Consider the following 20,163-nt stretch of genomic DNA (forward strand, 5'->3'; position numbering starts at 1 on the left):
GTTTCGGGAGATATATCGCCCGCTGGCGAGATAAAACATGGATCTACGCTCGACATGTGAGAGCCCAGGTAGCCAACGCTCCAACGCCCAGCCGGACGTACTACCCCAGATATTTTCGCAACAAAGGGAGACTTCTAGTGCAGGCGTCTGCGCCTCTTGAGCATATTCCTATTTTTCCCGGCCAGACGACGACCCACACCGCAAAAAGGAGGCCGGGGAAATGTCGAGCATTCTACAACGACAACAACCGTGGGGTTTTGATGTGGCCTATCACGATCCTAACGCGAAAAGAACATCCAAAAGGAATCGTGAATTTACCCTAGGCCACTACCATTCCGCAAAGGTGGCGGGTGTAGATGAACAGAACATGGAAGATGACAGCTCCAAGGTGGGAGATGGCAGCGAGGATCCAAACAGCACGGAGGATGTGCCCATGTCGTACTTTTGAGTCGAGAAACAACACCGAGTCTTGTACATGGGCAGGAAACAAGGCTCTGGAGTTGGGTGTTTGAGGTCTGCAGGATAGACGTGTGGTCTTTGTGGGAATGGATTGAAGACAAAGCTGACATTTGACTGGGAGTTGTTGGTTGTTGGATAGACGGTTCTGAAGATCACTCATTAGCATAGACATAGATTTCATCATATGGTGTTATACGGTATTGGGTTTTGATACTGTCTTGTAGTAATGACTGTGTTATTTGTTGTTGTGGTTGATGGCTTCTTGTCATCATTGTGGACAATAATAATAGATTTCACAATTGGATGAGCCAACCCATTGCAATACATAGAGCCATGTTTTTCTATTTCATTCAACTAATGGAACCCGTAAGAAGGCAAGAATTCCTTCCAACCGTATTTCAGATCAGTCATCGCCAATCTCGTCCAATTCATCCAAAACCTCGCCCAAATCCGGCAGATAAGTAAAACGCGTACCCAATCCCTCAATCCCCTCAAACAGCTCTGCAGCCCAGTTCCGCCGCGTCGCCGGTGGATACTCATGGTCGTCCACGGTATCAAAGGTATCCATATGCCCCCTCCAGCTATCATCCGATAAGCTCACGCCGCTACCAAGGTCCTTCCACGAGGTGAACACTATGGCGTTGGCTCGTGGGTGGTCTGGCGGCCTGCGAACGACACTGATCTTGAAGTTGGTGGAGCATTTCCCGCACGTCCAGAGTTCATCTGAATGCCACTCGGCCCACGGGCTTATGACATCGACAGTCCAACATGTAATGTCGCCCTGCCAGACACAACTGCTGATATCCCAGCCATCGAGAACCGGGAGAGTCGTGGTATCTTTGCTCAAAACGCGGTTGTAAATGCCCACGTCAGGCTCTTCCTCTGGGTTGAAGATGTAGGGCCAGATCATATCCCAGCTGACGTGCCCGCATACTCCGGTCAACCACCAATTCTCATAGAGAAGCTCATTGAGCTTTTCCACGTTTCGCGAGAGATCGGGGCCAGGCTGGAGAAGCAGGACATTCTCTGTCTTGAGAATGAGTCGACCTTCGCAGATGCGTGCCGACGTCCTGCTCGAGATCTTGACCCCTTCAGTCTTATACACTTGTCGATCAGCAAGACAATTGACAATGTAATTGCCCGTTTTGAGTCTAAATGACCGACAAACAGCAGCGATAATGTCGAAAAAGACATGGTAGGGGAGAAAAGGGGAGTCGAGGTATCCCTGCTGGATGACTTCCGAGTTGCTATCGCGGACACATGCCCTTCTGCCTTCAAACTCATTCCACATGCTATTGCTTCTTGGGGGGTGAAACTTGGCGCACTCGTGGCAGAGAATGTCGAAAGGTAGGAATCCTTCCCGGTCGAGGCGAGTAAGAAACTCCAGCTTATCCGCTGAAGAGGTGAATTTCAAGGCTCTGCCGATGCAGAAGTATGCCCGTCGGTCTGTGTAAGCGAAGCAGGCTCTATCGGCAGGGTTGAGAAAATCGGCAATATCCATCAAGAGCTCGTTCGGGAGGACGTTGAGGGGGTTGCTAGGCCTGGGAACAATAGGCAGCTCTTTCTTGACAACCGCGGAAGCATGACCTTCGACAGATCTGGCTGGTCTCGTGCCCCAAAACAGAAGGCGTACAAGGAACACTGTCAGAAGAATGATATCAAGCATGATGAAAAAGTGGTTGATAATAGGCACTTGTGCTCGAGTAATGGTTGGTAAGGTGCAAGTAAATCCTCAGTCGATCGCCTTGAGTCTACTAAGCCTAGACGAAGTGAAGTAGGAAGCACTATATAGATCAAAACATATATTCAGGTGTTTACTAGGGACTTGGCACATGGTTGGGGTTGATGCATTGGACAACTGTAACTGAGGGAGTTCAACAGAGTTTCATTGTGCAGTTGAGCTGTCTGGTCTTACATGTGATTTGTTATACGCGTTAAGTTCGGAAGACATGTTAGACTTTGAATAGTAATGACTTCCACCACGGGTAACTCGTTTTACATCGTTCAACTGGGCCTACTGCTCGCTGGGTTGCTGAATAGCTTGTTGTTTACATGGATTGACAGGTATTCGGGAAATCACAGAACATCCAGTCACTTCATCAAGAGCACAACCCCCCCATAATGACTCACATTAACTTAAAATACGTATAAAGTTGTTAGTTGCTGCTCTTATTTAAGTTTTGATGCCTAAATTTCTCTCTGATGCGAAGTACAACTTCTGCCTGCCCCAACAACTATTCTCAAACCACGACATGATTCAAATCAAAGATTCAAGAGTAAATATTGCAGGGTTCAGCCATACAGGGCTTGAAGAAGAGTTGAATCAGAACTTGGATGTGAGCATCACACAATCGAGGTTCGCAAAGTCAACATGTCCATTTCGATTCGATGGCAGCCTACAACTGTAAAGTTCAGATTCACGCATCCTCCCGAGCCTTCTTTATCGCCCTCACCGCCATGGCAGTGACGACACCTCGACTCCCGAGCTTAACAGCCTCCTTGCCATACTTCCACAGCCACTGCTTCTCCCAGCCTCCATCAATCAGCTGCGTCTCAAGCAAAGTTCTGATATCCCTCTTATTCACGATCCCAAGAGCCTGCGCGGCCAGGGATCGTAGAGCTGCACCAAAAACGTTTCTATCGCAACCGATGCGATCCTGAATCTGCAAAGTGAGCAGACGTCGCATCTCACTCAGTGCCTCGACATTCGGACGCTTCCCACAGACATCACTAAGGAGGAATAAAAACCAATCCGGGTTCTCATAATAGCGCGTTCCAAGAATGTAAGCCTCAGTCCTTAGCAGACGGCAAAGGTACTGGTAGACGTTGGGCAGCTTGTCGATCTGACCGCTGAGATAGAAGAAGCGAAAGATGTTGGCGCAGATGCCGTGACAGAACCGAGGGCGCGAAGTCTGCAGCCAGCACTGCATCACGTTAGAAGTGAGCTTTTTTCGTCTGGTGTTACTAACGTATGGCAGGCCGTCCGGGTTGAGATGGGATAGAATCTCGTTTACTGCAAATGCCTCCTCCTCTGCCGAAACGTCGCCAAGCACATGCATAGCTAACGATGTCGTATCTGCATCATTTGGGTAAACTGTATCAAAGAACACGGGTTCTCCAATAAAGTAGTTCCAAGTTGGACCAGTCTTTTCCAGCGTCACTAGATCTCTGTAACATGTCAGTCATTGTCTTGGATGTGATCTGCCAAAGCTCACCTATCTCCAGTGTGTTCGAGTATGAGCAGCTGAGAATAATTGTCAGGCTGTGTCTCCCCCGCATTTGTCTCACAAAAGAGATTCTTGGCGTTGCGTTTGAGAAACTCCAACCCACGAGCGACAGGGTCGCCAAGGAGGTTATTCAGAGTAGCCACCACAGAACTCGTGTCAGTGAAATGAACACCTCGGAAGCCCAGAGACTGTGCCGCCACGACATTTTCGATTCGGTCATCCACAAAGATGCACGCCTTTGGGGGTATCTTGCAATCCTCCAAGAATCTTTCGTAGCAGGCTGCATCAGGTTTGCGGAAGCCAGTCAAGCCAGAAGCGAAAAAGTCGTCAAAGATGCCCCATTCGTCAATCAATGGCTTGAGGTCTTGAGAGTCCTCCACGGGGATGTTGGAAAGTCCAAAGACTTGCAGCTGAGGCTTGTTCGACTTCAGCCGTTTAATCTCATTAATGAGTTCCTTGTTTGGTTGCAGTGACTCCCTCATTGTATCCAGCGCTTCAGCCCAGGTGTTTGAATCGAAGCCAAATTCTCTACAGATGTCATCGTAGCAAGACTGCTTCGAGACTTTTCCTCGCTCGTAGTCATGCCAGATTGGGGAGTCCAGTGCATTGCTGATTTGGCGGGAAGTGAGGGTCTTGACGTTGTTGGCTGAGTAGAGCAGCAACACACCGCCCAAATCCAGAACCAGCGAAGAAAAGTTCCCGAGAGACATGATTACTGTGTTCGTATTTGAGAGAGAATAAGAGAAGGTACAGAGGCAGATGGTGACCGACGATTGTGGTGGGCTAAATACTCGCTGGTTCTCCATAGTGAATACTCATCTCGATCGACTACAATCACTGGCGTAATTCTAGCACTTGATGGCGCACGGATCCTAGCTGAGAAAAACAAACATGGTGCAGGAGCTAGATCTTTAGTCCAATCCGGCATCGTCATCCAGCCCTCTGGACGATAACGATGCCTTGGCAGACCCGCGACAGTGGCTTACTACTGTCCCGTGTCTCAGTTGGAGGCAAGCCAAGACCAATCCCGCAACTCGATTGGGTCAGGTGATAAATTAGCTGTTTTCTCGCGGATATCTCGCCTCTATTCACTGGCTCAGAGCACGAGTCTTGCACAGGTGGTCATGAATGTGTCGTCACATGGTGAGTTGCCAGGCAGCCAGGCCTTGATTTGCAACGTGTTGCATTGGTCTAACCTTTTTCTCTCGGCATACTCTTCTCATTCATTTTTTGCTGCCGTCCGCGGCCCGATTTACCAAGGAATCGATGACGGGGCAGACCACAGGTCTTTTGTCATCTTTATGAGAAATTGAAGAGGCGATAAAATACGATCTTCTGGCTCAGTTAACCCATCAAGGGCCGGGCTTTAACTATAATCAAGAACACATTGTCAACACATCATAGCATCATATCCCAATGCTAACACAGTGGTGATAAAATACTGTTCGTCTCTGATGCATATGATAAACCGGGTCCATTTATTCCACCTACGTGATTGTCTAGTATGTATTGTAGCCCACCGCTCTGCTCCTCCTCCTTGCACGTTGTTCCCTATGAGAGAGCCGCATGCACGATGACGGTTTCTGGCTCTCCCTCGGCTGCCTGCTTGTCAACGGCTGTATTCTATCGCATCCAGGTCGTCATACCTGTAGACTTTCACATCCAATAGAAAGCGAGGAGAGGTCTTCCGTGATGATGCTACCTGCAGGGATCAAAACTTATTTCCGCATCAACACCCTGTTACCCAAAACCTTTTTCCGATCTTGAGTGACAACATCATGCCTCACCAAAAACTATTTTCCGTAAAGTTTTCAACTTTTCGGCATGATGTAGGTTGACTGCATGACTACAAAATGCCTTGTGTCCCTTTTGCCTGGCTCATCGACAACTATTCACTCATCCTTTTCCTCCGCCAGCTGCAACCACTCCACGCTCCGCCAAAGACAAGATGGATATTCTACCTATTCTCAACGAGGTCTTTGCCATAAACCCGAATGGGGAAGATAACAAGGCCTTTTTCAATCATGGAATCAACTGGCTCTGGGCTGTGACGGCCATCCACATCGTCACCTTTGTTCGTTCTCGACGACACTCCGTCCAAGTTTCTCCGCTAACAGTTTCTTTCAGTTGACCATCCTGTCCATCTGCTTCGTCGTGCCCGAGAACAAGCGAGTCTTCCATTACCTCTTCACTGTCGCCGTCCTCGTCGGTGCCGTCAGCTACTACGGCCAAGCCGCGACCACCACCCTCTTCTTTGCCAGATACGCCAACTGGCTCGTCGCCTTTCCCTCTCTCGCCCTCGGACTCGGCTTGGCCAGTGGTGTCTCATGGACCACCATTGCTTGCAACATGGCCATCACCTGGCTCTGGATCCTCCCATACTTTACCGCCGCCTTGACCTTGACCTCTTACAAGTGGGGTTTCTTTGCGTTCGGCACCGTGTCATACCTCATCCTCGCCATGAGCACCCTCAACGAAAGCTACAAGGAGGCAAAGCGTCGAGGCATCGGCCGAGACTACCTCATCTTGGCCGGATGGGTCAACTTCTTATGGTTCCTCTACCCTATCGCCTTTGGTATCAGCGACGGTGGCCACAAGGTCAGCAGGACAGTTGGATCCATCATCTTTGGTGTGTTGGACGTTTTGCTCCTGCCCATATTTGCATTTGTCTTTACCGGCTTTGCGAACCGATGGGACTGGCGTAAGCTGGAGCTCGATTTTAGCGCCTACCGTGGACGTCGTCAGCCGGATATGGAGGCTGCTCCAGTTTAAGGAGGTCCTAGGGCTGGTGTTTAGTCTCCAACAGCTCGCGCTCTATTAGCTAATGGGGCTTGTGCTGGATTTCTTCACGTGTTAGCTGTTAAAGGGATGTGATGCCTGGGATGATGTGTTTTCCAGTCCGTGGTGGAATTTTTCCTTGATTCTTCTCGACGATAGCGCTGCTGTAGCTTCCACTAGTGCTCTTTCGTTTCCTTTGTAACTCAAGTCTAGATTTTCCTTAATAACTCGATAGAAATTACATTGTTGTTCAACTTGGACGGCAATTTGTCTCTTGCGTTGCGTCTTCATCGAGAAGCTCTCGGTCATAGATGAAATGCCTCCTCGCACGAACGGGCCAGCCAATCGCAACCCAACGCTCCGTCCGGATCATATAGAACCAGCATTCTGATACCTATACTCCGGCGCTCCAGCCCACTGAGAGTAAGAGTTGCTGCCCGTGAAGTGCTTTCCTTTGCCAAGCCATCCTTCAACTGAAGTCCTCTTACATCCGGCCACCTTCTTTCCCGTGAACCTCTCTTCAAGCCAGTTCATCCACAACAGCCTAGCCGCCGTAATAATCGGAGTATGACCAAGCTCATCTACAACCATATACTCAAGAGCATTGTCTGGGTACAGCTTGCACGTTTCGGTCACAGTGTTGTTTGTGATTGCTTCTACAGCGAAAACGTCCTCGGGACCCTGCACCACCAACATGGGTCCTGCAAACGGCTTCTTTCCAACATTGCCAATTTTCTCAAACGCTTGAGCATGGTACGACGAGTTATACCAGCCTGGCTTGGCAAGAGCATCTCCCGGTTCGGTGAGGAAGAGTTGCTGAAACACAGAGGCTCCTCCTTGGATTTGAGCAAACAGCTTGATTCTAGCAATGGCCAGGGGCTGAAGCCATTGATCGAGAGTAAAATCCGGAAAGATGCTTGACACGCGCATCCCGACAGTGCTAGCGAAATTCGGACTTGGCAACGTTTCAGTGATGGGAGCAAACGAGATGGTTCCGACATATCCCTTGATGAGCTGCTTGAAGGTGTTTTTCTTGCCAGAAGCAAGCAGTTCAGCCGCACTCCACGCTACGCCGCCACCCTGACTGTGTCCAGCGACAGCGAACTTGCCACTGAGTCGCTTGCCAAATGCCTCAAGTGCGGCCTCCATGGCATACAGGGTGTCTTGCCCAGCTGCTGGCATTGCAAAGTACTGGTGCGGAATTGTGCTTCCGTCCCAAGACTTTTCCAGTCCGAGTCCAGCATAGTCTGGTGCAACAACGGCGTATCCAGCCTGCACGAGATGGTTAGGCATCTTGTCGTCGTATTGCAGAGTGCGAAATGCGGATGGTCCTGCGTCGGCAAAGAATCCAGATGTACCATGAGCCCAGAGCACGGCAGGGGCCTTGCCTTTGGGCTCGCCGTCAAATTGGCGCGGGATGAAGGGCCATAGAATGTAAGCACTGGCAGGAAGAACGGTGCCGTTGATGTCCCGGGTGGTGTATAGGATCCTGCTTAGAGAGGATCCCGAGGCGATGTTGAAAGGCTCCGGGTCCGTGACTTCCTGAACCTTGAGGACTTGGCCAGGTCGCAGATTGGCTCCCTTTGGGGGGAGTGTGTAAAATTCATCTTGTCTGGGTCCGCCGTTTGCGAGGTTGGATCGATCAAAGTTAATGATAGCATTGACGCTGGATGCGATCGTTTCAGACAGCCCAGCAGCTTTGATCTGAGCAGGAGTCAAGGCAAAGGAAGAGTTGAAGTCTGTTGAGAAAGGAACAGCTGGAGGGATCTGCTGCGCTTGGGAAGCTGTGCTCCAGAGAGCCTGAGCGAAAAGTAGATTTGTCGAAAGCTTCATGTTCTGCTTCTTGATCTTGCTTTGGTATGTGGCTATGATGAATCATCAGCAGGAATGACTTGATGTTTGTACTTATACGATTTCATTCTCCTGTCCTTACATGAGAATCGAATCCTTCGTCGTATCTCACCCTATCACCATCTCATCATACAAAATTGAGAATAACGTTGAGCCCCAGTCTCCGCAAGGAGGCATGGGAGTTGGCATCTATCTCGGCGGACAATAAGCGGGAAAGCGATAACGTTATGAGTCCGACCGGTACAATACAACCCGCTGGATACCCGCCGTCTTCGGAAGGATTTGTAGCCGCAGTCGAGTGATTGGTGGTCAGCCGGGGGGTTCCACAGAGCTGAGCGGAGTTGCGGAGATTTTGTTTAGAAAGCAGAATCCTTTCGAACATAAGATATAAGCTGAGGGTCGTTGATACCGAAATCAGCTAGTGAGCTTATTGAAGCTTATATTATGAGGTTGGAGTATTAGAAATCGCGTTATTACCGAAATGTGGGAGTGCGTGGGTTGTTCTACGGACTGAGATCAGTTACTGTACTGGCATTATATGACCTCCTGAGTGGATAGGGTGAAAGAAGAAATATGATGCAAACTTAGAAGATATAAAAAAATCAAGGACCTACATAAGTCAATGTGGCGGTGTTACTATGATATGGATTGCTGTGTTCTGAGTGGCTATGCCTCTGCTACACCGAGACATTAATGCTTCTTAATCGTTGACTTGGCAAAGTCGAGCAAAAGTGCACGCGAAACACACCTGAGATGATGAACCATGAAAATTAGGACCGAGAGAAGAGTTCCAAATTCTTTGGCTTCCTCGCCGGGAACTCTAGAGGATGTTATTGCAGTCGCTCACAGCTGCACTGTGAAAGCTATCCTATATGATCAACACACTGCATAGCTACCCTCAGTGATTGGCCTCGGGCGTAGAGACAACCATCAATATCAGCGCTGAACCCAGCTCCTTCCTTCAACCAATCACAGGACAACGTGGCCGAGTGGTTAAGGCGATGCCCTGCTATCTTGCATATCTAGGCATTGTGTTCGCACGCGTAGGTTCGAATCCTGCCGTTGTCGATGTTCTTTTTGCCTTTTCTGAACCACTTTGAATAATTCTTTTGCTCTTGTGATACAAGATGCACATTTTCTGGTGTTTTGTTGCTGGTTTCCTTTTTTGAATCATCTCGATCGGTTTCGGGCTGTGTGGGGTGAGATCGGGACGCCTTCCACGTGATTGCCTAAGTCTTAGACCATGGAATTACATGTCACGACTCTTTCCATTGGAAGCGGGACGGACACAAAGAGATAGGTAAAGGTAGGACAAAGGCCGCCTCAAGACGGGGCCTGGGGATGGGCGCCCCCTCACTTGAGGACGGTGATACATGAAACAACATGTTGGTGGACTGCGACCAGCCGTTTCTGGTATGTCTCGTGCTTCCTTCGTCCACTAGACATAGCCTCAGGGACCCTGGCTGGCTTGGGGTGGATCACCAAGCGGTTCAGATCTTCGGCCCCTGTGCTGGCTCCTTCGGATCAACTACGCTGGTCGCGGCGTACAGATTAGTTCCCCACAGAAAGCCCTGAAGCACACCTTAACGCGCCGACTGCCACAAGCCCAACCAATCGCACAACGACGGCGCAGGCACCTAAAGCTTGCTGCAGGCATCGTTGTGGAGATCTGTTCTTTTTGTACCTACGCCAAGCGAGAGAGGCAATCTCCCAATGTGTAGACCCGCATACAGACGATGCAGAATGATGAGGGTCATCATGGCGCTCGTCCTCTTCGCCTACTCGGCAATGCCGTCACTGCTGGCGAATTCTACCATCAGAACGACACCCGCTCCATGCCGTGGGACATTGGTTAATTCGCGTTCCCTTTTATCTGTGCTAAAATTGCAGTGTTCTTAAGTTAGGCCCGCACCTTGATAGATATTCAGACCTCTCCTCCTCGTTCTGTGAGAGAATCGACACACGACCAGGCTATCGCCGATCGACCGCATCTCCATTGAAGATGAGCTGCCCTTGCGTGAATTACTATGTGAGCTTGCATACTTGGCTGGGGGTCCAGAGTATTGATCGCGAAGAGGGCTCTATCAAGTGTCCCAACAGGGTTCAGATTTTCGGCGGGTACTTTCGTCATCAGGCTCTCGGGGAGCATCGTGATCTGGCGATCGGATATCGAGCGGGCGTGTATGTGGAGGGAGAGGGTCTCTGCGTTTCCGGGGGCCGGCATCTTGCACATGATCGGACTGCATGCGATCAGCGGTGTAATGCCTCTAGACGGGATGTAATGAGTGTTGACGCAGCTCGGTCGCTAGTTGCTGGAACTTGTCTAAATTGTCTGGATTCAGGCCAAGGATCCCTTCGACGAGGTCGATAGCGAAATCTGAATGATGGCATCGTCGATGGTAAGAGTGCGGGCGGGGCGGAGTTCCCAGAATTTGAGGAGTCGTCGTCCTGGAAGTCATCGTCGCCATCGGATGGTGAAGCGGCGGCCCAAGTGTTGTAAGGGAGATCATAGAATCAGAGCTTCCTGAACAGCTTGTTGCTTAATTCCTCCAGTCTGGCCTGCGTCACGGTCATCTCGTGGGGAACCCGGCGGCCCACTTGATCTCTATCCCGCATCTTAGAGATAATATAATGCCGTCCAGCGACAGCCATCACGACGCCTGCCCTTACAAGCTATATGGATCGCATTGTGGGAGAACGATATATCCATCGACATTTATCGTCTTCGTCCCCCACAGCTCCAGGGCTACGCCCTCCAGCATTCTGCCCTGCGCCTTATCCCATGAGCTATGATAAACCTCCAGCGGGGTCACGATAGGGGGGTTAATCTAATTAAAATACGCGAAATAAAAGGTATATTACCAGCCTCGCAAATCAGCCTATGTATAGCGTTGCGCTGGCCAGCCAGGCACAATTGTCGTGAAAAAAGGTGCCGTACTGATCCCAATAGCCCTGCAATACTCTGATTTGGGTACTGAATGAGTCCCTGATCTTATGATCTAAGAGTTTATTATTAGTCCCTCAGCATAGAGACTTGTGAAACTCCACGATAACCTCTTGTGAGGGACCTTGTATCAACGGCAGCCATACCTTCTTTTCAAATCTCTTAATCTCCTCAAAACCAAGCTTCTGTACGACACGAGCGCTCGGCGCATTTTTCAAGTGCACGTATGCATACAAGTCGACGTGGATATCCTTCTCTGTAGCGGCCAACTCTGCCTGATACAACTCCAACAATTTCTCCAAGCTCTCTGTCGCAAGCCCGCGGCCCCATGCGAATGGAAGAAATAAATAGCCGATGTCAATAGGTCTCCGATTTATTTGTGGTTCCGATGTGGCCGTACCTTCAGAGCCGCCATGAGTGGGTGCTAAGAGGGTGATTACGCCAGCAATCTCCCAGTCCTCGTCGGCTTCAATCATCCCAGGTTCGCTTGACCTCTGACAAAAGACTGCATAGCCGATTCTTATCCCATTGTCTTGGGTAGATTGGGGGATGATACCCGCCATCCAATCACGGCTATCTTCCTTGGTCTTGCAGGGCCCGTGAGGACTAGAATGTGAGATTTAGTCATGCCCAAGATCCTCGCCTTCAATCTTCACAATAGGTTAAGTGGTGAATTACCTCCATTGTGTAGCTTGGTCATCGCTCCAAACGGTGTGATACCATTCAAGATCTTGCGATCCATCACGGTTAGACCTCAGCCTTCGTAGTAATAAGCGTGATGTACGAATTTCGTCTAAAGAATTCATTCCGGAAATATATAAATTGAAATTTCTAACGGCGTCTATGGAATGAGAAAAAAATGCGTTTGGGCAAGCTATTTATATATAATGCCGGGGTGATAAACACATGTGATGCGGGGTAATTAACCTTTGTTGCATATTAGCCTATTATACACATGGCATAGCCCACCGGATTATTCTCTGGCACTTTACTTGCAATTTCTATTCTATATAGTTATATTAATCTACCTAATAAGCCTTAATAAAAGCAATATAGCTAGGGCTTATATATTATTATACTTGCCTAATTATATATTAGTTTAGCTAGGTACCGCGTGTCACGGCCCAAAACGATATTAGGCCACGTAACAAGAAGGACCCACATTAGCCGACTAATCATGTGTGGATCAGAACGGATCACGCCTCGCAGGCTATGATCCTCTCTGATCCAGCCAGATAGATTATAACGGCTTAGGCCCTGCAGGATATGATCTATTATAAGCCATTATATCACAGAAAGTATATAAGATATGCTTATTATACTCTCTTATATAGTAGTTACCTTAGCTATTAATATAACTTAGTTATACTTAATACCTTTGAGCATATTACTAGACGTGACTTATACCCCGTCTAAGATAACGCGCTTAATCCCCTACTAATATAAACCTAGCATAACTAGTTTATCCCTTAGGAATATATATAACCGTTATATATTAATAGCTCTTATTTAATAGATTACTTATATTACCTTAAATAATATTAAATATAATAGCTACTTAGGCAACTCCCGCAAATAACTACTAATAGGTCCTACCTATTAATTACCTACTTGCTATACCCGCTTAAGCTACTCTAACCGACGAAGAGATAAAAAATAGAGATAGCTCAGACGATAAGGAAAACAAATAACTTCGAGCTTAGATCACCGCTATAAGCGCCGAGATAGACGTTATACGCGAACTTATTAAAAGAATAAGTAAAACCCAGCGCACCTAAAACGTAGAATACTTAGATAATATCTAGAATATTAGTAATATAGTAGCCACCGCTATAAACGGAAGAGATATAAGAGAAATCTTAAAGCTAAACCCCCCGGAACCTTTTGACGGAACGGCCTATAAGCTACCTATATTCCTTACTTAACTAAGGGCGTTTATAATATATTACCTAACGTAGTTTACCCTGGCCGCTAGTAAGGTCTAGTATGCCGCGGGAAGACTTAAGGGCTACGCCGCTGCATAGTTTAAACTTATTATAAGAGAATACCTTATAGTTCCGGCCAGCTAATACTTACTATATACCTAATACCTCTACTTGAATTATAAAGCTTTTAAGGCAGTGATTTAATAAGCTTTTAGAACTATTAATAAGAAGGTATAAGCTAAAAGAGAGATTAAGGCACTATAATAGACTTAATCTGCTTTAGAATATAAGATAAAGTATTTATAGCTCGCCTTAAAGCTTAACTAGAATTAGGAGCCCCCTAATATCCTTCTTCTTTAATAGACTAAAAAAGGAAATATAAGTAAAACTCTATAAAGAGGAATAACCTAATAACCTAGTTAACTATATTAGCTAAGCCATTAAGATTAATAACTAATAGTTCTCTTAAAAAAAAACTTTAAAACCCTAAGTTTAGTAATAATAAGGCTAATAACCCCTGATTTAATGCTAACTAAGGTAAGAAACAGAGTAATAATACCTCTTATGGCATTAAAGCCGGCCCCATAGTACTTAGAGCCGCGTAGAAGAGTAAGCGAGACTACTATAGTCTCAAATGCTATTACTATAGCAAGATAAATTATATTAAAAAGGTATGCTATAAAAAATAATGCGATATTAAGGAGAGATGCTACTAGCTAAACCAACGCTAAACCCTCCCGGAAGGTAAGAAATATATAAATACAGCTTAGTAAGCCCAATAGGAAGACAAGGAACCCTAGACCGCGATTTAATTAACCAAACTCGTCGCAATATCACGAAGCGGATATAATATGCCTAAGAGAAACCTAGATAAATATAAATAAGAACTAGATATAAGAGTAGCCTATAGCTAAGTAAGACGCCCCTAGAAAGTAATTAAAAGAAACCCAGAATATATAATAGCGGCCACTCCTAGAACTAATAAAATAGGGAAACCCTATGCTAAATATAATAAGTAGCAGGAGGGTTATTATAATAATTACTAAGAAACTTAAATAAAAGAAAGAAGTAGCACTAGTAGAATAGGGATAATAAATGCCCTTAATACTAACTAAGTAAGTAGACTATAAGAAAGCCGCTATAGAAGGCTTTAACTATAAGAAATAAGTTATAGGATATAATAAATATTCCTTACTACTATCTATTATACACCGCAGGGATTATTAGCAGGATAACCCTATATAATATAACCGCAACCTATGCCTATGATACTAAATCAAAGCATTATAAGAATATAATAAAACCTATAAATAATAGGAATAAGCCCGTAATAATAAGAAACCCTAATAGATAGATTAGCCCCGAGCGGATAATGTAGATATCTACTAAACTAGGTTTAAATATAGGATAAAGAAACTATAGAGGGAACTATATAAGTTATGCACTTAATAATAGAAAGTAAGAAAGAGTAATAAAGAACTATAAAAAGAGGAAAATTACCCCTAACTATATGACGAGAATAATAACTAATATTAAAATAATCTATAAGAAAGATATATCTAAACCGCATAGGAATACATAGACATAGTAGATATATAAGAAATCTATATCTGAGCCTACTATAAGGAACTAGCTAAAAACCTATAATACTAGGAAGCACTATTTAACCTATAAGATAATATAAGGATATACCTTATATATAAGAAATACCCTAGTATTTCTTAGATATCTTATTAATATTACTAGTGCGAAAAATATAAGGAAGAGAAGTAAGAATAAGATTATTTCCTCGTTGCCCTATTAGCTTAACTAAATAATTAACCCTATATATAGTATAAAACGGAAGGTTATTAGATATTCTATTAGTATGATGCTATTAGCGTTATATATGCATAATACTATAAAGACTTATACTAAGCGATCTAGAAACGCAAATAAACTATTTATAAGGTAAAAGACTAATAAAAATAAGTTAGCTAGAAGGAAGTACCGAAAAAATAAGAACTAATAGCCTAGTTAAAAGATAAAAAAGACCTAGGAAGAAAATAAAAATAATAATACTAAGACTAGCTATATAGCTAGGATGATATGCATAATTATAAAGCATGTAATAATAGTAAATATAAGCATAACTATATTGGCTATGCATTATTAAAAAACTAGGAAACCTACCTATAAAAGGGCTATAGGCAGAAGAATAGGCTATAATGCTATAAAAGGCCCTATATACCACTAAAGGAGGATTAATATGAAGATACTTTGAAATACTAGTATAAGTTAAGGGAAAATAGCTATGCGCTTTAGTAGATAGCGGAGCTAAGTAAAACCTATTTAACCCGAGGATGGCGAATAAGCTCGAGCTATTATAGAGGTATAAGGCGGAACCTTATATTATGATTAACCTTAAAGGGAAGTAATTTAATTATAATAATAGAGTTATTAATAGCGAGATTAATTACCTTAAAGTTTTTATTAAAGGGAAGAACTAAGGAATCTTATTTAATGTTATACCTATAGAAGGCTATAACCTAGTACTTAGGTACTTATAGTTACGCTGATTTAACCTATATTTCGACTAGAGGACTAGCTAAGTGCTCTCTTTTAATAATAAGGCACCCTCTACGACGAATAATAACTTAGAAGATAATATAAGATCTTAAACTTTTATTAAAGACGCTAGAGAAGTTAGGTAAAGGCAAATATAAGATACCTCTCTACCTAAAGGGATATAATATAAATACCATAATAGATAGAAATAATAGAATTAGTGAATAATTATATGCATTATATAATAATTCTAATAACTAAAAAAAGACCTTAAGTAAATTAAGAAAATACTAGAAGAAAAATAACTTAAGAATATACTATTAAAGTACCGTATCTATAAGAAACTCTTCGCGGAGGAACTTAAAATAAGTCTACTACTATATATATACTATGATTTAGAAATTGAATTTATTAATAAGAAGTAACCTAGCTTTAGTAAACTCTACCTACTTAACGCGGCATAACTACTAGTATTAAAGGAATATATTAAAGAAATATTATAGAAAGGATATATTAGGGAAAGTAAGTTATTTATTAAATACCTCGTTATATTTATCCCGAAGAAGAATAGAAAACTCTGCCTCTATATTAACTTTAAAATACTTAACGCTATTATAATTAAGGATTATATACCGCTGCCTCTTATTAGCGAGCTAAAGGATTAACTTTTTAGAATAAAGTATTTTATTGCACTTAACCTCAAAGGAGCCTATAACTTTATTTAGATTAAAGAAGGATATAAATAAAAAACCGCTTTTTATACTAAGTATAAACTATTTAAGTACCTCATTATGCCTTTTAGACTCATAAATGCACCTATTATATTCTAATAAATAATTAATAATATACTATAAGAATATCTAAATATATTTATTATATATTACCTAGATAATATCCTTATTTTCTCTAAAACAGAAGAAAAACACATAGAATATATCTATAAGGTACTATAAATACTATAAGACGCTAACTTATTAGTAAAACCTAAGAAGAGTAAGTTCTATGCCGCGGAGGTAGAATTTCTTAGATATATTATCTCTTACAACAGATATATATAGACCCTAAGAAGGTCTTAGTAATTAAGGACTAGAAGGAACTAACTAATATTAAGGAAATATAAGCCTTCCTTGGTTTTATTAATTACTACCGTAGATTCCTAAAATAATTTAAGAAAGTTATAATACCGCTAATTAAACTCATAAAGAAAGATAAGATATTTATATTTAGAAATAAGGCATAAGAAGCCTTTTATATAATTAAAGAGCTTATCCTAAGTAAACTAATACTTAAGATATTTAATTTATCCCGATTAATAGAACTTAAGATAAATACCTTAGACTTTGCGCTAGGAGCTTAGATTAGCTAATAAGATAATAAAGGACTCTTATACCTAATTATATTCTACTCTTATAAACTATATAGAGCAGAACTTAATTACTTTATTTATAATAAGGAATTCCTTGTAATTATTAATGCCTTTAAGGAATTCTAATATTATCTTCTTAGAAGCAAATATTAGATTAAGGTATATATAAATTATAAGAATATTACCTACTTTATAAAAACATAAGAACTTAGCGGGTAATAATTATAATATGCTAAATACCTCTTAGAATTTAACTATATTATTATCTATATTAAAGGAATAAAGAATAGCCGAGCTAATACTATTAGCCGATAACTTAACCTAGATACTAGAAGGATTAAAGCTAAAGAATAACTATTATACTTTACCCTAGAAGAATACCTAGGATAAAAGTTTATTAGGTAAATATAAAAATTAGCACCCTTATTAGAATACCTTGCACTTATTAGGAAATATAAAAGACTAGTTATAGATTTTATTAATTATATATAAGGATACCGATGATAAAGCGACGGAGTTTAAACCTATAAAGGAAAGATCTCTATCCCTAACGGAGTACTCTAAATTATCTTTAACTACTACTATCACTAAGTTACCTAGCATAGCAACTTAGAAGAAATAACCTAAGCTATATAATAGCACTACGACGACTATGACCTTAAGGATAAAATATAAGGAAAGATATATTATTATAAGAAATGCTATGAATAAATTAATTAATAAATTTAGGAATAACGGAAGGAACTAGGACTCTATAAATAGTCTAGAGTCACTAGAATATTATATTAAACTAATAGAGCCACCTATATAGTAGAATAAAGTAATTTACTCCTAGAATAAATCCTAGAATATAATAAGTAACTTCTAGACGCCAAAAAAATAAATAAATAATAAGTCCCAGATAAACTATAATATGGACTTATACGCGAGATATATAGTTATTAGCTATATAGATACTAGGGAATTAATAAAACCCTAAAACGAGTTAAAATAATATTTATTTTTCTTAAAATAAAGAAGATTATCGCAATAATTATTAATTAATGCGACCTCTGCGCGAAAACTAAGGCACGACGCCATAAACCTTACGGGAAACTATAACTGCTCCTAGTTATATAATAACTATAGGACTCTATTACTATAGATTTTATCACTAAACTACCCCTATTAGAAGAACTAGCCACTAGAAACTTCTATAATAGTATTCTTATTATTATAGATAGACTTATAAAATTTTCTTATTTTATACCCTATAAAGAATTAATAATAGCAAAAGAATTCACTTACCTTTTTTATTTCTATATCGCTAAGATATATAGCTTACTACTAGAGATTATTATAGATCGAGGACTATTATTTGCCTTAAAATTCTAGCAGAGCCTAATAGGATACTTAGGAATTAATTATAAACTCTCTATTATATACTATAAAGAGATAAATAGATAAATAGAACGTATAAATTAGATATTAGAATAGTACCTTTAATGCTATATTAACTATAAATAAACTAACTGGGTTAAAAAGCTATTAGCCGCATAGTTAGCCTATAATATAGCTATAAATAAAAGCATAAAGATCATACTAACTTATACTAATTTTAGATTTATACTAGACGCATATTAGCGAATATAAGATACTATTATTAACCCTAAAGTAATTCTCACTAGTAACTAACTAAAAAACCTATATAAAGAAATAAGAATAAAACTTAAATTTATTAGAAATAAGATAATAAGCTATGCTAATAAGAAAAGAATTAAGGGACTAATCTTCTTAGAGGGAGATATAATTTATCTCGCGATAAAAAATATTAAAATAAAATGCTAAAATAAAAAACTTAACTATAAATATATTAAACCCTATAAAATTAAGCAGAAAATCTTAAAATATAACTATAAATTAGACTTACCCCCTAAGGTTAAGCTCTATTTAATCTTTTATATTTTATTACTTAAATTAATATAAGATACTATTTAAGTTAAGATAGGCAATAAGCCTAATATAAAAGTTAATAAACTAGAAGAATATATTATAGAAGTTATCCTTAATATAAATAAAATTAATGGCAAAATAATATACTTCGTTAAATAGAAAGACTACCTAGACTTAGAAAATATATAGAAACCCCTAGAATACCTCACTAGTATATAACGCCTTTTAAAGGACTTCCATTAGTGATATTAAAAAGAGGTATAAATTCAAGGCTAATAGCACTCTAGTTAATAGTATCCATAGCACCTATAGTCTACGCAGCAATCATAGCCTCTGACTCTGCCTTCTTTGTCTCCTCTAATTCGTCTAGGGAACAAAGGCCATAAATAGCTATCTTAATACCTTTAGTATATAATTAACGCTTCTAGCGATAGAGCCAAGTTAAACGAGCTAAAACCTCATTTACCCTCGCTTAAGCCTCTTAGGCCTCTCGCTATAAACGCAAGAAGTCCTCTTTAGTATGCTCTTCTTTAGAATCTAGATAATTAGACTCTCAGTGAATATAATTTACTAGGAAAATTATTAGTAAAATAGAAAACCCCGCAGGCGAGAATATATAAATAAGCATTAAAAATATTCGCTAATATATTATAAGAAAGGCCATAATAAGCGCACTCCCCGCAGTGATCTGATTTTTTAGGTAAGGCTATATAGCGTAGACTATAGGAACGATAAGACAAATAAGGCATAATTTTAAATCTAAAATAGTTAATAATATCACCTAGTTTAATAATAGCTAACCACTTCTTAGAAAGGGCAAGATAACTAGATATATTAGTAAAAGATTTTTATAGGTTTAAGATTAGTATATATACGCGAAATAATTAGGGTTATAAATATAGCCTTAAGGATAAGACTAACGGAGGGGAAATATTATATTACGGCCTAAAACGATATTAGGCCATATAATAAGAAGGACCCATATTAGCTAACTAATCACATATGGATTAGAATGGATCACGCCTCGCAGGCTATAATCCTCTCTAATCTAGCTAGATAGATCATAATAGCTTAGGCCCTATAAGATATAATCTATTATGAGCTATTATATCACAGAAAGTATATAAGATACGC

The 20,163-nt window shown here is 41.4% G+C and overlaps 4 protein-coding genes across 4 annotated transcripts; 1 reads left to right on the plus strand and 3 right to left on the minus strand.

The window, feature by feature from the left end:
- Nucleotides 1-862: 862 nt before the first annotated feature.
- Nucleotides 863-2,125, minus strand: MRS44_016232 (uncharacterized protein; the record flags this gene model as incomplete). The annotated part of the gene is made up of 1 exon (XM_065617948.1): nucleotides 863-2,125. The coding sequence occupies one exon, from the start codon at nucleotides 2,123-2,125 to the stop codon at nucleotides 863-865; it is 1,263 nt and encodes a 420-aa protein (XP_065474020.1).
- Nucleotides 2,126-2,876: 751 nt separating this feature from the next.
- MRS44_016233 (uncharacterized protein) lies at nucleotides 2,877-4,396 on the minus strand (the record flags this gene model as incomplete). The annotated part of the gene is made up of 3 exons (XM_046284371.2): nucleotides 2,877-3,383; nucleotides 3,429-3,627; nucleotides 3,675-4,396. The coding sequence occupies 3 exons, from the start codon at nucleotides 4,394-4,396 to the stop codon at nucleotides 2,877-2,879; spliced, it is 1,428 nt and encodes a 475-aa protein (XP_046125115.2).
- A 1,238-nt stretch (nucleotides 4,397-5,634) lies between these two features.
- MRS44_016234 (uncharacterized protein) lies at nucleotides 5,635-6,458 on the plus strand (the record flags this gene model as incomplete). The annotated part of the gene is made up of 2 exons (XM_046271725.2): nucleotides 5,635-5,760; nucleotides 5,814-6,458. 2 exons carry the CDS (start codon nucleotides 5,635-5,637, stop codon nucleotides 6,456-6,458), a joined length of 771 nt encoding a protein of 256 aa, XP_046125114.1.
- A 375-nt stretch (nucleotides 6,459-6,833) lies between these two features.
- MRS44_016235 (uncharacterized protein) lies at nucleotides 6,834-8,297 on the minus strand (the record flags this gene model as incomplete). Its single annotated transcript, XM_046274276.2, has 1 exon — nucleotides 6,834-8,297. The coding sequence occupies one exon, from the start codon at nucleotides 8,295-8,297 to the stop codon at nucleotides 6,834-6,836; it is 1,464 nt and encodes a 487-aa protein (XP_046125113.2).
- Nucleotides 8,298-20,163: the final 11,866 nt, after the last annotated feature.

The sequence above is a fragment of the Fusarium solani genome (assembly GCF_023522795.1).
Source record: "Fusarium solani strain SB1 chromosome Unknown bctg00000012, whole genome shotgun sequence".
NCBI classification, from domain to species: Eukaryota; Fungi; Ascomycota; class Sordariomycetes; order Hypocreales; family Nectriaceae; genus Fusarium; species Fusarium solani.